Below are 16,792 nucleotides of genomic sequence, written 5' to 3'. Positions count from 1 at the left end.
CACCCCCCATTCCTCCATCCCTCCATCCCTGCATCCTCCCTCCCCCCATTCCTCCATCCCTCTATCCCTCTACTCTAGCCTGACTTCTGGCTGCTAGTCTAGGTTGAGACTGTCCCTCTACCTAGGAGCCCCATACTATGCCCCATCATTTGACACAAAGTTCAGTGGTTTCTTAGGTCCTGTGGTCTCCTGCCCCTTCAGCTCACCATTCAGCACCTGTGTGGACATCCCGCTCTCCCTAGGCCCTGCCCTACCCCTCCCAGGAGCATCTAATAGGAGGAGGCATTGACACTAGGGAGTCTGGGCTTTGCAATGCACCTCATCTGTTCACCATGCATTTATTAAGCACATACTATGGGCCAAACACCTTACTGGGCTTAGGTTACAAAGATGAACAAGGTCCCTGCCATCAGGGCTCTCAGTCTACGTAGTCCACTACACACCCATAAATGCACTGGCAAAACACAGTTATATATCAGTGACAGAAATCTGTGGTGTCACGAAGAATGCGAGTCATGCTAGCAAATTCACCAGGCAGATAGGAGTGGGCATGGGGAGAAGAAATTCCAGGGGGAGGAAGAAGCATGGACAAGAAGTATGGGAAACTCTCGTGTGGTCCCAAAACCATACGTGATCTGAAATGGCCAGTGAGGGTGGAACACAGAGGAAAGGGTCTTTCCTCGTGGGGCTTATAGTCCAGAGGGGTGAGCGGCCAGACAGGCTCACAACTCTAAAGGGGGCAGGAAGTAGTAAGTGCTTGTTTTAAAAGAACAGATAGAGTGCAAAGAGTTTGCACAAAAGGGAAGAGGACTTTGGGTTGGAGGCATCCCAGGAATGGATTTGGTGGGCTGGATTTTGAAGATCATGTCAGATGGATGTGCAGAGATGGGAGAACATTCCAGAAGGAAGGGGTAGACTGGGGTATGCTGTGCATAAGAACAATGCTAATGGGCGCAGGCATTGTTCAAAGAATAAAGAACAATGGGTGCAGGGCGAGCTTGGTCTTGTGGATCAGAGGGGACATGAAGAGGCTGGGATGCAACAGCAGTGTGTGCATGTGTGTGTGTGTGAGTGAGTGTGTGTGTGAGTGAGTGTTCTGGAGGAGTGAGGATTGGGTGGGGCGCAGTGAGGGGAAGGGAGACACCTTTTGGAGTGTTGAGCAACTGACCTGGGGCTAGGGTGGATTCGGAGGAGGCTGTATGGGAAGCCATGGGGTAATTTTGGCACACCTTCCTTGGTTTAATTATTCTTAATACCTTTGCAGCAAAATATTTCTATATTAACATAAGTATGAAAAAAAGAGAAACAATGCAAAATACATATAGATTTATTTTAAGATAAAAAAATACAACTTACAGAATTTTCAACTGCCTCCAGAAGGCCCTTCCTTGTGTGCACCCTCTCATGGCCATTAGACAACTAAGAAGCCTGACATCCTTGGCCAATTTCATTTTCATGGCAACTGTATGAGGTAGATATTATCATGTCTACAGACGAGAACACTGAGGCCCCACAACGGTGTGCAACATGCTCGAGGTTACATAGCAAATGAGCAGCAGAATCAGCACTCAAACCAGGATGTGTGTCCAAAGTTCAAGTTCTTTCTGCAACAGCCTGAGTGGGTGATAAACGAGATGGGGTGGGGGGGAGAACAAAGCTGGAATAGGTTGGTGCTAAATCATGGAAGTTCTTGAAGGCCAGGCTGAAATAAAGGCCAGGCTGAAACAAAGGTTGCATGCAAAAAAGAATGTTCATGACCCATTAGGGTTAGACCCAGAAGGCAAGCACGGGAAGAGCAGCATGAGCACAAGAGATCTAGTTATGCTCATCCTGGCTTCTTTGGGGCCACCTCTCACCCTGAGGCTGAGCGTGACCTGAACCCAGCAATGGCCCTGTTCCCATGGTGGAAGAAGGAAACACCACTCTTTTCTGTTTGTTTTCTACTTAGTGTTCTTCTGAAAAGCACAGAGCTCTCAGAATCATTGGCCAGCCCATTCTGGAACTGATGCTGGAGAAAGGGTGTCAGCCATCTGTAACTTGTCTCAAGGTGCCCTTCCGACTAGGATATATTCCATAGTCGATGCAACAGGAGGGGACAGTATTATCGGGTCTGAAAGGAAATCAATGGAGAGTGGGAACCTCCAGGGGCAGCTGCAATTTTCTAGATCTATTACTGTCCACTTGGAGGTCAGTGAGACAAAGCATCGAGTTGCTATGAAAATCAAGAGATTTATGTAGTTTTCAGAGTAGGAAGAAAAACCTCCAAAAAGGACCTCAAAATGATAACTTAGTGCAAGTACAAAGTGAAGAGTTTTCTTGGCTTGAGATAAGTTGAAACTGCTCCTCTGACTAGGGGATGGTTGCTAGAGTTTGCAACGGAGTGTTATTGTCTTTCTTCGTTCTCTTTTCTTTCTTTAGTATGTGTTGGGAGAGTTTTTTGAGAAACCAGCCGACATCCTGGAGATCCTCAGGCCACTTCAAGTACTGCTGGGTCTGTACGAATCCTCTGATGGACTGATGCTTCATCAGCTGGTACTGGGACAGCGACCCGACCACCACCACGATGAGGGCACTGTTGAGGTCAGACAAGCACCTGCTCTGGGCATAACTGAAGGCTTCGAGGCACCACCCGTCTCTAAGGAAGTGTCTGCTCACAAGACAGACAATCTTTCTGCTGTTCCACACGGCATCCTGGATGTTGGCGATGTGATTTTCCCCTGGCACAAAGTCTCTTTCTTCAAAACATAGCTTAAATCTGTTTTGGTTGCTGTACTGAGCATCCAGGTGTTTAAGCAAAGCATTTTGCACCCATTCAAAGTCTTTGCTACTGAAGCATAAATAGGCATCGTATTTGTACATATCCGATTCTCTTCCCCTGGTATGACGGTCCTTGAACACCAGTCTCTGGGCTGTCATGTAACTAGTGAAACAAAATCCCCGGAACTTTGTGACAATGAGGACGGCCATGAGGAACAGAGTCAACGTGACAGTGAATAAAATGAAAAGGGAAAACTTAAGGGACTTTAAGATTTCTTCTTCATCACAACCCTCCATGGAAACAGAGTAGAGGGGAGCCCCAGAGAGCGAGTTGGGGTACATGCAGTATATGTCTGCTTGAGACCCAAGTATAGTGACATTGGTTTGATTGAGCCAACTGATGAAGGCGCCAAGTTCACACTCACAGATGAACTTGTTATGAGTTATGTCCACAGCTCCAAGTGACGTGAATAAACCAGGATCAGGAGATAGGAGCTGGTTTCTGGATATATAAAGGATCTCTAAATTAGCAGGTAAGTCACCAGGAGAAAGAGCCATCAGCCTGTTGAAACTGAGGCTGAGGCTCCTTAATGCAGTCAGATCGCTAAACACTCCTGGTGGAAGGAAATTCAGGTAGTTATTATTCAAATACAGGACTTGTAGATGGAAAAGCTCCTTAAAAATATCCCAGCAGACCCCAGCTTCCCAGGCAAGTTGCAACATATTTTCTCCAAGGAAAAGCTGTTCTAAGCTGAGATTCTTTGAAGAAGCATGAGCTGATTTACAGGAAGAAAAGCGATTTTGATTTAAAATGAGAATCTGGAGTTGAGGTACCTGGAGGAGGAAGTAGAGATCACCCAGATCTTCTAGCCTGTTCTCTGATAAGTGGATGAAGTTGGCGGTAAGTGTGATGTTTGGCAAAGTCACCAGTTTATTGCTGCCCAAGAAGATATTAGGAATGCTGGGAATAAAATCAATTCTTTTAAGAGCATTATCCCGAAGATCCAAGGTGTGTAATTTTTTCAGGAATCTGAATGTTTTGTCCTGAATGATCCCAATGTGATTCTTTTGCAGATCGATATAGGCCACCTTAGGTAGTCCATCAAAGTTAGAATCATAAAGTTCCCCCAGAAGGTTACCTGACATATTGAGAAGCTGGAGGTTGTCGAGTCCATAAAATGCTTCATTTGCAATCTTGTTTATCTTGTTGTGGGCAAGGTTCAGAACCTTCAGCTCCTTGAGGCTCTCAAAGACTCGGAAGTTCAAGGAGAAGATATACCCTTGTGAAAGGTCCAGGTGTATCACCGAGCTTCTGGCCAGGCCAGAGAATGTGCTCCAGTCAGGATCTTTGACGTTATGAAAGCCAAACCCAGAACCCATAATGTGGTAGGTAATAACCAGAGAGAAAATCTGGCTTCCATTGATGGCATTGCTAAAGTTTCCTATGATGTTCGCGGTCCAGCCATTGCCAGAAACATCTAGGGTTTCCAGGACCATGTTTCTGAAGGGGTTCTTACACTTCTTCCAGTCCACGGAGACCCTGCTGTACAGGTTATTATTAGCAAGGCTTAAAAAGGACAGTGTTTTTCCCCGGAGGGGCTCGAGCTCACCCTCACATACAATGGGTATTTTGTTGGAGGAAAAATCAATGGACTTCAGGGAATTCAATTCCAAGAATGAAGGATGAAGGGAGAGACCACTAATCTGATTTATGGATAGGTCCAAGCGAGTTAAAGACTCTAAGTTTCTGAAATAACCATCTTTCAACACAGCATCAGAGAGACCACAGGAGAAGAGTCTGAGTTCAAACAGATGGGGCAGCCCCTGAAAAGCGTCTGGATGCAAGAAGTCTATCCGACTGTGGCCCAGGTCCAAGATTCTAAGATTGGGCAGGTTTCTGAAGGCTTCTTTGTCAATCGTGAAGGGGGTAAACTGAGTCCCGAGCTCCAGCAGCTGCAGCTGCTCCAGGAAGGGGAACGATGCGGTTGTGATGGTCTTGATATAGTTGAAGCCTAGCAGGAGTCTCTCAGTAGTGTTGGGGACCTGGGGGACCTGGGTGAGGTTGCAGAAACGATACAAGGCCATCCGGCCATCAGAGAAGCAGGAAGAAATTCCAAGCACAGGACTGGCCACGAGCACCATTCCTAAGAGAAGGTCGAGGTGATCGCCCATGATCCTATGGAGAAGAAGCAAAAATGAAAACACAGGCATCTAAGCTCAAGGCATTGCACACAGGTCTTGAGAACTGAAGGGATTCCTCCATGCTGCGCCTGCTGCCTTAGCCCCTTCCTTCTTCTGGCTCCACGGATGTGGCTGTTGCTCTATTGCCTGGCATAGACAGAGCTGGTCTCACCCTCTTTCTATCAAACACACTGCATTTTCTACATACCAGGCACTATCCTAGGTAGTTTAGAAATATGTAACTTAATCCTTATCATAACTGTTTGTGCATTCACTAGTTCATGCATTCATCCATTCAAGATTTGCTGAGGGAAGTTGGAGAAAACAACAGGAAGAGACACATTTTTGCTTCACATCAGCCAGGGACCCTACTCCTCGCCCTCAGAAGGCTCAGCTGTTAGTGGAAAAGAAATCCACTGAGTTTCCCTCGTCCGTCTCCATTCCTCCATCCTTACTCCATACCCAGTACATCTCATCATACAAAGATTGGGTCCTCTACATCGTTTTCCACATAGAGTCAGATTTGGTCAGTTTATCACAAGTCTATTGAGTTTAACACAATTTAACAGTCAGTGTATTGAGCACCTACTGCATGCCTGGCACTTGGATGACTGTGTGAGTGCATGACAACAAACAGGAACAGCCCACTTGCTTACATCCAATAGGGGAGTCCACTGTCTGTCTGAGGCGAGCATTTGCTTCACATGTGCAGCAACAAAAGGTGCTCAATAAGTGTGTCTGCCTTACGTCCCAATGACTGTGTTGGGTGCTGTGAGGGGTACAGAGAAAACCCAGGAGGACCCACCCTCAGAGAGCTTAGTGTCAAACCATTTGCACAGCAGCTCCATCTTTGGTGCCTGCGACCTGTTCAGCTTGCTAGAAATGTGACCTCAGAAGGCCTCTGTTGGAAGAAGGTAAGGAAAGAGTTACGTGGCTCAGAGGGCAGGAGAATGAGTGGAAAAGAAAAGAAATTGGAGGGAGCACTGGTTTATAAAGGGCTTTAATCCCATGAAACACCATCCCTGGCAAGTTTCAATATCGGGGCAGATGGAGCAGGGAGCCGTCACGCACTAAGGGAGGGCGCCAGCCCTGGACTGACTGCGGGCTCTCAAGAGGTTTTGCTTTGTGTTGGGGCTGACTTGAGGGGGGGGGTTTCCATAGAAACTTTGAGGCCGTGACATACAAATTATAGCAAATCGGAAATAGACATGGATCCGAGTTGATCCCAAGTATCCAAACCAGGCATTTAATAACCATTAGGAAAAACTCAGTGAGAATGTTTACCCTAGCTCTTAATTTCCCCACCATTTCCTCCCAGAGGCTCAGGGTAACAACAGCAGAGTCACCCTTGTTCCCTTAAACATCACTTCCGCCTCCTCTCCATCAGCAAGTCCTGTTGGTCCCACCTCCCAAGCCCGTTGCATTCCAAGCCGCCACCATCTCTCATCCGGGCTAGACTGGCAACTCCTCACTGGTCTCTCTCATTTCTGGTCTAGCTCTCCATTCTCCGCGCAGCTGCCGGGGTGTTCTTTTAAAGATGTGCTTCAGCTCCTCTCTGCACGGAACCCTTCCTGCCTGCCCACGGCTCTCGGAATAAAATCCTGCAAGGACTTACACGATCTGGCTCTCGCCAATCTCTTTAGCATCATCTTGAACCATTCCTCCTCAACAAATTATTCAACAAATATTTGCTGAGCATCTACAATGGGTTGGACACTGTTTGAGGAGCAGGAGATACAGCAGTGAACAAAATAGGCCAAGTCTGCACTTGTGAAGCTTATGTTCCAGTGCAGGGAAGAGGTGGCAGACAACAAAAGAGAAAGAGGTACCATTAGGAGAAATGTAAAGCAGGAAAACAGAGACCCGGAGTGCCAGAGCTGGGGTGGCTGATATTTATAGAGTGGGCAGGAAAGGCCTCTCTAATATGATATTTGAGCAGAGACCTGAAGGAAGTAAAGAAAGGATATGGAGAGCCCCAACCTTCGAGGTAGAGGAAACAGCTAGCACCAAGGCCCCGGATTGGGAATTCTACCATATGGGGCTCCTGTCTGCCACTCCAAACTCTTTCCAACCTCAGGACTTTGGTACATGCTGCTTCCTCTACATGAACCCTTTCTCTCTGCTCCTTATATGGTTGGATCTCACACCAACGTTTCCTCAGAGAGCCTTCTCCCACACTCACTATTTGAAATAGCTCCTCTGCCCCATTACTCTCTCAAAAACCACCTTGTTTATTTCTTTCAAAGCAATGATCATAAGTGTTAATTATCTCGTCTAACTGTTCACTTATTTACTGTCTATCTCCCCTTCTTGTTAGTGCCATCAAGTCGATTCCGACTCCTAGCATTCCTGTGCACAGCATAGCGGAACCCTGCCCGGTCTTTTGTGCCATCCTCTCCCCTGCCAGCACTCTATCAGACAGTGCTCTGCTGCTATTCACAGGGTTTTCATGGCCAATTTTTTCGCAAGTGAGTGGCCAGGTCCTTCTTCTTTCCTCATCTGTCTTAGTCTGGAAGCTCCGCTGAAGCCTGTCCACCTTGGGTGACTCTGCTGGTGTTTGAAATCCCAGTGGCATAGCTTTCAGCATCACAGCAACACGCAGCCGCCACAGTATGGCGACCGACAGACGGCTGGTGTGATTCCCTGACCAGGAAAGGAACCAGGACCATGGCAGTGAGAGTGCTGAATCTTAACCACTGGACCACCAGGGCTGGCTATCATTCCCCCTGAGGCTATATTCTCCGTAAGTGCAGCAAGCAGTTAGAAGGACGCTTGGTGTCCCCCTCCCCCACCAAAAGAGTATTTTGAATGAATGATATTACCATCAATGAAACATAAAGGTATTAGGTCTGTTTAAGGAAATTTGCCCCTTTTAAGGAAGAAAACTGCTTTTTTTTGGTGAGAAAGATTGGCCCTGAGCTGACATCTCTTGCCAATCTTTCTCTCTCTCTTTTTTTTAATGTTTTTATTTTTTTCCTTTTTCTCCCCAAAGCCCCCCGGTACATAGTTGTATATTCTTCGTTGTGGGTCCCTCTAGTTGTGGCATGTGGGACGCTGCCTCAGCGTGGTCTGATGAGTAGTGCCATGTCCATGCCCAGGACTCGAACCAACGAAACACTGGGCTGCCTGCAGCGGAGCGCTCGAACTTAACCAGTCGGCCAGAGAGCCAGCCCCCAATCTTTCTCTTTTTGCTGAGGAAGATTGTCACTGAGTTAACATGTGTGCCAATCCTCCTCTACTTTGCATGCAGGACGACACCACAGCATGGGTTGATGAGCAGTGTGCAGGTCTGCCCCTGGGATCCGAACCCATGAACCCCAGGCCGCTAAAGCAGAGCGTGCAAACTTAACCACTGTCCCACTGGGCCGGCCCCCCAAAATTGCATTTTTATCCATAAAACTTTCCAGGTAAAGCCATGGCTCTTGATGGGGACAGCTGCCTCTTCGTGAGCATTTTGTAAGTGTGTAGGGAAGTTTTGTGGTTGTCACTGTGATGGGGTGGGTGTCCCCCCAGTAAGCAGGGACGCTGATGTGCAAGACAGCCCCATCCCATGCAGAACCGTCCAGCATCCACACAGCTTTAGGATGTCCTGCCAGACTTTACTGAAGATGAAAACCCTGCTCAAAATCACCTCAGAACCTAATTCTCTTTTACATGCCATAAAATATTGTTTGCATGGCTTTAACATATACCGAATTTTCCAGGAACGCAACCACCTTGTAAATCTAGGTAAGATTGTACCTTGTTTAATTTGGAACTTTATGAAGAGCTATTCACCATTTCAGAAAATTCTTCAAAATGTCCAAGGCCTCCTTGGGGAATCAAGAACCACATAACACACCGTGTTGTCTATGTCACCTTCATGGTGACTGCATTTACGTGTGAGTAGATTTATTTGGCCCTCATTTCTAAACGTCAAATGTAATAAAAAAAACAGTTTAAGAAGTGTCAGTTGAATATTTTAATACTTCTCTTAAATCCAAACTTACTCTTTACAAACAGGTGCAAGAGTCTGACGAAAATTCCATTTTCTAGTGTAGTTGAACCCAAGCATGCACATACTGAAACACATATTAATTCATTATAAATTACTTTCCCTTTTATTTCTTTTCTATATTCCAGTTAGGGCATTATATTGATTTCTTTAAAATTATGTGAGCAGGTAGATTGTATTATATCTATGAATTTCATTTCAAAATAGTAAAAGGGTTATTTAAACATTTGTTATAAAAAGGGGCACTGGGCCTGACCACACTGCAGCCCACAGATGTAAAGCTTCCAGTTCTTTCTTCCCACATTCACCACAGGCACCCCAATGACTAAACCCAGACATCCTTTGAGTCCTGATTATTATTTCCACCTAAACATTTTGTGGTTGTTTCTTTCGTGGATGACCAGATTGAGTAATAAAAGCAAAGTTGCCCCTTTTTTTCTCAGGGAATTTCTTTTGGAGTCAGGTGGTCCTCGGCGCCAATGGCCCATATGTAGAGATGACACACACTGGTAGGGAGGCTGGCATTTTGGAAAATGGGGTGAAAGTTCAAAGTGATCTCCACAGATAAACCGAAGAATTCTCAGAAAGAAAATAGAAACCAGTCAGGGCAGAGGTGGGCATCACAGCTCAGAAGAAATCCCCAAAGGCACACACCGGTCCCTCCTGTCTTGAAGTTTGAGACAGGTCCTCTCAGGGACAGGCTCTGTCACACCACTGTCCCTGCCATCTTCAATTATACTTTTATAATTTCCATTCTACGTATTTCCCCAAAGCATCCTATAATATCAAATATAACCATGACCAATGAAACTCACTTAAAAAGGGCAGATGGGCACCTTCAAAGAGAGACCTGGATGTTACCAGGAACAAGTAAGGAGGCACTTCCTGCCGTGGGCCCTAAATCAGGCTCTGAGTTTCCTGGTGTGCAAACGTTGGACTGTGATTCTAGAAGCTGGGCGACACAGATAAAGGCACGTGGTAAGAGGCGGGAGCCCTTATTCGGTGGTTCTCAGGGGGAAGATTCCAGAGATGTGCTTCGGAGGAGACAAGAAGAAAACTGAAGATGGGCAAAATCGATGGTCATGGAAAGATCACCTTCTTATTGTGTTTTCTGTGTCTCATCTTTTAGTGTGAAGTGGACTCTAAAGTACCCTACGAGGACATCAGAATGTCAGGCTCATGGCTCACACGTGAGGATGCTACAGGGAGCTGTTGCTCTCTGTCTGCACTGCCAGCAGCAGACCACAGTAAGTAGCTCAAGGTTTTGAGGTCATAGACCCCTTCAAGAATCTGATGATAGCTCTGATGCTTTGCCCTCTAAAAACTCACATTTGCATCACAAACCAAACTTCGCACCCAATTTCAGAGAGGACATCAACCTCCCGGAGCCTGCCCACTTCAACCTCTTTGTTTATGCATAAGAACCATCAAGTTGTATATTCTAGAACAGGGCCTGGAAAACTTTTTCTGTAAAGGACCGGATGGTAAATCTTTTAGGCTTTGCAGTCCAAATACAACAGTTTTCTGATCTCTGTTCTGGAAGAAAAAATGAGTCAAAATTTTGATTTCACAAACGAGGATTTTAAGTGACAGTGAGATAAATGTGTTCTGATATTGAACTACAGTCCTTGTGGGAAAGAACGAACTTGGCCTCCAAGTTGCTCACACGTTTGCAGTTGCTGTTTTAGCCAAACACCAGAGGGATTTCTCATCTGATGTCACCAGACAGAAAAATCCCTGAGAGACAGGGGAGTGAGAACACCAGCTCAGAATAACAGAGTTAAACTTTCTAGCTTCAATTCTGTCTTTATACAGATGACGCAGCGCCGGCCCCCAAATGCATACACTGAACTAGGTGGCTTGACCTTGAATTTCTGGTAACAACGAATGAAAGAGAGCCCCAGAAAATACACGTTCCAGTATATTGAATTTTCAAGTCCATAATAGGGAAGCCAAAATTAAATAGTAAAATGGATAAGACGAGTAGAACAAATAGATTTTAAAGAAAATTATTCGGGTTTATGCTGTATTACAAAGATACCATGCAGAGTTATTTTCTTATGAAATGCAGAAAAGCAGGAAATAACTACATCTTTATCTCTATGGGTCAAGTGCCAGGACAGGAGAGCAGAGCCAGGTGAGCTGATGGGAGCCTGGAGCTCATGAAGGCAGAAGATGGGGACGGGGACCACACAAGCAGGAGAGTCCTGGAATGGGAACCAGAAGCCAAAATAGGTTGAAGTTAAATATGAATGAGTCTGATGCAGGGTAAACCGAATCTAAAGATGAGAACCGGAAGGCACAGACCCAAGCCAGCCTCAGAAAGATGGGAGTCCGAGAGCGGAGCGTGCAGGTAGCAAGAGAGAACAGGTATGGACACAGGAGAATCCAAGAGAGAAGAGCAAGTCACCTAAAACCCCAAACCCTAAATGGGTTGAAGCCGGAGGGAGCGGGAGGGGTGTGTGTGTAGGGGGTGAGGCCCAGAAGAGGCCTGTGCAGCCCGGGCCACTTGCTTCTTCCAAGGTCCAGGTGGCAGAGAGGAGGGTCTGACCCCCTCAGAGGAGTGCGCCATCTAGTGGGGTCAGAAGTCGAGTTCTAGAAGCCCGGTAGAGGGAGAAACAAGAGGGACAGGGGCAGCGCGCTCCTAAATCATTATTAAAAAGATTATGAGAAGCAACACGTGCAGCTACTTATACTATTAGTTCTGCCATCAGGTGACGTACGCTCTCCCTCCTAAAAATGACCGTGCTGTGCAAAATCCCACAATGAAACCACAGGCTTCTGGAATAGAGGGGCCAGCACACAACACTCACATATGTCATCAGTGGCACCTAAAAAAACTAATAAAAATGGTAGCCCAGTTTAAACATGGTGCATGGTTAAGAAATACACAAACACTGCAATAAATATCTCTTTGCCTTGAATAAGACCTGACGGCTGCTTGTGGAAGTGGTGCAGAGAGGGATTATGTGGCATCAGGCAGAAAGTCGTAACACTCGTCAAAACACACGTGGAGGACGGAGGTCGCTGGAGGATTTCTGAGGTGTATCTTGTTTATTCATCTGTAGGTCAGTTCACCTAGGTACAGCTTTCTTCATTTAAACAAATGGCATATAAACAAATGTGAAATTCACATTCACTACTATGTTAATATTGTTCAATAATCATCCCTAATACATCAACTTTGTTTCTTAAGGTGTCAGTCATGTTGGCACAAATTTGTTATTTCAAAATTAGTGTTAGAGCGGAACTGACTGTACTCTGATTCAAGGCTGACAGTTCAAATTAACAGGAGACAAGATGCATGTTCTATATACGAGTCTTCCCTCCACACCTGCGTGGTAGAGTTCGGAGAACTGTGGGACTGGCTTGGGAGTCAGCCCTGGGGACCGGTGCAGACTCAAGTCCCAAGGCTCAGAGACTGGGCTGGGTCGTGTCACCTCCAGCAGCCTCAGCATGCTCAGGTGTCAATGAAGGGCTGAACAAGATGAGAAGTTCTCAGCCCCAGCTACACATTGGAGTCGCCCGAGAAGCCTGCAGAGCAAAGCAGCCCAGGCTCCCTGTAGCCAATTCAATGAGACTCTCTCACGGGTGGGCCTCAGGAATCTGTACTCAAGTCTGTGAATTTTATACACATTCGACTTTGAGAATCATTGGGGTAAACCAATGGTTCTCGAACTTGGCTGCATCTTAGAATCGCCAGGGGATTTTTTTTTTTTTTAAAGATTTTTTTTAATTTTCTTCCTTTTTCTCCCCAAAGCCCCCCAGGACATAGTTGTATATTCTTCATTGTGGGTCCTTCTAGTTGTGGCATGTGGGATGCTGCCTCAGCGTGGTTTGATGAGCAGTGCCATGTCCGCGCCCAGGATTCGAACCAACGAAACACTGGGCCGCCTGCAGCGGAGCGCGCGAACTTAACCACTCGGCCACGGGGCCAGCCCCTCGCCAGGGGATTTTTTAAAAGACAGGTGCCTGGGTCCTGTCTGAGAGATGCTTTAGTTGGTCTGGGTGTAGCGTGGGCATCTGCAGTTGTCAAATGTCTCCAGGTGGTTCCAGATGCAGACAGTCTGATCACCTGGTCCTGTGGTTTCAAGCCTGCCCACACCTTAGAACCACTCAGGGTGCTTTAAAACACTCAAGAAACTAAACGTAGAACAACCACACGACCCAGCAATTCTAGTTGTGGGTCTACACCGGAGAGAATTGAAAGCAGGGACTCAAACAGATATTTACACACCCACGTTCACAGCAGCACTGTTCACAATGGCCAACAGGTGGAAACAATCCAAATGCCCATGGACAGATGGATAAATAAACAAAATGTGGTGTATACGTACAATGGAATATTATTCAGCCTTAAAAAGGAAGGAAATCCTGTCACGTGCTACATCATGGATGAACCTTGAAGGCACGATGCTAAGTGCCATAAGCCAGTCATAGAAAGGCAAATAGTGTATGACTCCACTTACACTAGGTCTCTAGAGTAGTCAGATTCATAGAGACAGAGAGTAGGATGGTGGTTGCCAGGGCTGGGGGCAGTGGGGAACAGGAGTCATTGTTTAATGGGGACAGAGTTTCTGTGTGGGAAGATGAAAAGTTGTGGAGATGGATGGGTGACGGTTACAACCACAAGGTGAATGTCCTTAATTTAATGCCACTAAACTGTACACTTAAAAATAGTTAAAATGGTGACTTTTATATTATGTATATTTTACCACCATTAAAAAGACAAAATTAAAGAGAAAAAACCAATACTACCGATACCTGAGGCTGACTTCTAGAAATTCAGGCTCTGCAGGCCTGGGGGAGCCCGGAAAGGGCATTTTATAGCCTTATCCTGGGTACTTAGAGGCACGTGCCTCTCAGGCCATGCTTTGAGAAACGCTGGTCCAAAGGACGCCCTCCAACTCAGGCACCCTCTCAACGTCTTAGAGGAAGAAGGGATGGTGAGAAAATCCTGAGGCTGTTGAGCATTGAGTTTTGATTACTAAGTCTGGGCTAAGTGGTGTCTAGGGCTCCGAGGGGGCAAGAGCAACAACAATCAGTGTGGGCCTCGATGCCCCTGCCAAGTGCTGTTAATTAAGACAATAAGACTGGAGAGAGAAGGGTCAGGATCCCTTTCATCTGAGTTGAATTCATTTAGCTTGAATCCCAGCCATTAATGGAGCAGCTTCCCTCTCTTGGCTTAATTGCCTGGACAGCAGAGCCTGGGCGAGCTACGGGCCATGTTGTCTCCACTGGAAACAGGCGGCCTGCTCTTCTGGGCGCCTCTGCTCCCCGGACACCACAATTAGCCTGCAAATCCATCTGGCTGGGTTCCGGGTGGCTCCTGTGCTAATGTAATGCTTGATCCTTAACAAATAATACTAGTAATGGGCTCCTTGGCAGGACCTGGGATTCTGAGCTGGGCCGCAAGGCTAGAAAGGGAATGCATCTCCTGGCGGGTGGCGGCTGGAGCACTGGGCATGGAGCACTCGCTGTCTAAGTAAAATAGTTCATTCATTTCCAAATGGGTGCTTGGGAGGGTTTCTCCAAAGTTCACCTAGCATTAACAAATCCTGGACTGAGTCCAAACGTGAGTATGAAATGCAAGTTCAGCCTTGGATAAAGGCTCAAGGCCAGTGGACAAGGTGAACCGTTCCCGGGGCAGATGCATTCTCTAGATGCAGAATCCAGCATGCCGTTGGAGCAAGCCAGCAAACCAGCACCATGACGTCCAAAACCTTGCGAGGGCCACAGTCCTGCCAGCCCAGCATTCTGCCTCTGCCAATGGTTGCAATAAGACAGACATGTGGGTGACTGTCCTGCCAGGAACCTCAGAATGTGCTCCCCAAATATGGTTCTAGCTTCCTTCATAAACCACCATGACTTTGAGGCTCTTCCGGAGGGACCTCTTTTTCATTCAGCACCACCTCTTCTCGAGGCGACCAGCTACTGTCATTAGAGTTTGTGCCTGTCCTAGAGAATCTCTTCCCCAGCTGAGGTCCCACTATGTGCAGATCGCTGTGCTGGATGTTGAGGAGTCCCTGCCCACAAGGGGCTCACGGTCTCCTGAGACAGTAGAGCAGTGATGCCCAAAGGGAGGTCCCCAGACCTCAGCAGCAGCATTACCTGGGGCTAATGATCACTGCAAATTCTTGGGCCCCCGCCTGGCCCTAGCGAACCAGAAGCTCCTGGGTGGGGATCCAGCAGGCTGTCTCATCAAGCCCTCTGTGTGACACACTTGCCTCTGAGAACCACTGGTCTCGAGTCTGGAGGGAGGAAGGAAATATATTCTACTAACTACAACATGATCTGCCAGCCCTGGTGGAGCAGTGGTTAAGATCCGGCTCTCTCACTGCCTTGGCCCGGGTTTGTTTCCCATCAGGGAACCACACCAGCCATCTGTCAGTTGTCATACTGTGGTGGCTGCACATGGTTGGGATGCTGAAAGCTGTGCCACCAGGATTTCAAATACCAGCAGGGTCACCCCTGGTGGACAGGTTTCAGCAGAGCTTCCAGACTAAGACAGACTAGGATGGAGGACCTGGCCGTCCACTTCGAAAAAATTTTCCATGAAAACCCTATGAACGGCTGTGGAGAACTGTCTGACAGAGCGCTGGAAGGTGAGAGGATGGCACAAGAAGACCAGGCAGGGCCCTGCTCTGCTGTGCACAGCGGGGCTAGGAGTCAGAATCTGCTCCATGGCACTAACACCACCACCAGCATACAGTGAGCTGCCTGCACCGGTACACTCACCCCACACAGCCCTGAGCTTCCTCCCTTCCCTCGTCCCCCCAAGCTTTTGTAGGGACAATTGTTGTCCCCTTACACAGATGAGGAAACGGAGGCCCAGAGAAGTGAAGTAACTTACTTAAGCCCACCCGCACAGCTCTGTCTGCTGCCCTCTAAGCCCAGGGCCTCTGGTGGCTCCCCAAGTGGTTCAGCCCAGGGGTGCTGCTGTAGCCTCCCCCTCAGTCAGCATCTGCTGACCTTGTGGACACTTCCCCACATCACAAACGGCGTTGGCCTGGCTCCCAGTGGAAGTTAGCCTCTCAGCCCCTTGCCCTCTTCGACTTCCACAGGAAGGACACGGGCCCCTCTTTGAAATGCCCACTCTCTCATCACAGCTTCCCACTTCTGGGTCTCTCACGCCCTTCCTTCCACTGCACCGACCGTCTGAGGGCCTCATAATACCCCTTGAGCCTTCCCTGCCCGTTACATGGATCCGCTTTCTTACACCTCTCCATCATTCTAGACCCCACGGAACTCCTCTTCAAACCCTCTTCGACTCTCATGCCTCCTTGCTCTTCCATGCCATCTGTGTACACCAGCTGCCTGCCTTCCATGTCGACGCCTGGTGGCCGAGCTCTGTCAGAAAAACCCACACAATAGTGTGCGTTGGTGCCACACAAAGGTGCAGTGTCCAATCCCGCTGTGCACTCAACACAACTTCCATAGCCCCCTCTCGCCTCCCCCCTCAGGAGTAATTCCAACCCTTCACCAGTTTCCCTCACCCACCCCATATTGCCTCAGCCCTCTCAGACGCAACTCACTTTGCTTCCTATTTCTAGAAGATAAGGAAGGCCTCACCCTTGACCTGGAGCATGCTGCAGCCACTGGATGACTCACTGTGTCCATATAGCAATGCCCACAAGGAGGGCTCACCAGTAATCCAGGGGGTAGTGCCTGGCAGTGCCACTGGGAGGTGGGCTCTGGGGTCAAGAGGGTGTGGCCAGGGTGAGGGAAGCTCACACTCAGGCTGGCGCAGTCAGAGCGGGTGGCTCACTTGTGCAAACTGAGTGCAAAAGGCACTCCATGGCCAGGAGCAGACAGTCTGTTCATGCAGGCAAAAAGCACAGTGTGCTCCTCACCCACATT

General features: G+C 47.8%; 1 protein-coding gene across 6 annotated transcripts in view; it reads right to left on the bottom strand.

Moving 5' to 3' along the window:
• Positions 1 to 16,792, bottom strand: part of TLR5 (toll like receptor 5) — a 46,432-nt gene that overhangs the window by 18,111 nt on the left and 11,529 nt on the right. For 4 of the 6 annotated variants that reach the window (XM_046679585.1, XM_046679587.1, XM_046679586.1 and 1 more), the window contains one exon: positions 1,312 to 4,933. The exons of 1 other annotated variant lie outside the window; for it this stretch is intronic. In XM_046679585.1, coding sequence (XP_046535541.1) covers positions 2,350 to 4,929 — 2,580 coding nt within the window. In that variant the 5' untranslated portion in view covers positions 4,930 to 4,933 and the 3' untranslated portion in view covers positions 1,312 to 2,349. Of the gene's footprint in view, positions 1 to 1,311; positions 4,934 to 13,288; positions 16,283 to 16,792 lie in introns of those variants that run through there. One more of the 6 variants, XR_006891187.1, reaches the window with a different exon arrangement.

This window comes from Equus quagga, chromosome 12, assembly GCF_021613505.1.
Source record: "Equus quagga isolate Etosha38 chromosome 12, UCLA_HA_Equagga_1.0, whole genome shotgun sequence".
Taxonomy (NCBI): Eukaryota; Metazoa; Chordata; class Mammalia; order Perissodactyla; family Equidae; genus Equus; species Equus quagga.
This window is presented reverse-complemented; position numbering and strand designations above follow the sequence as displayed.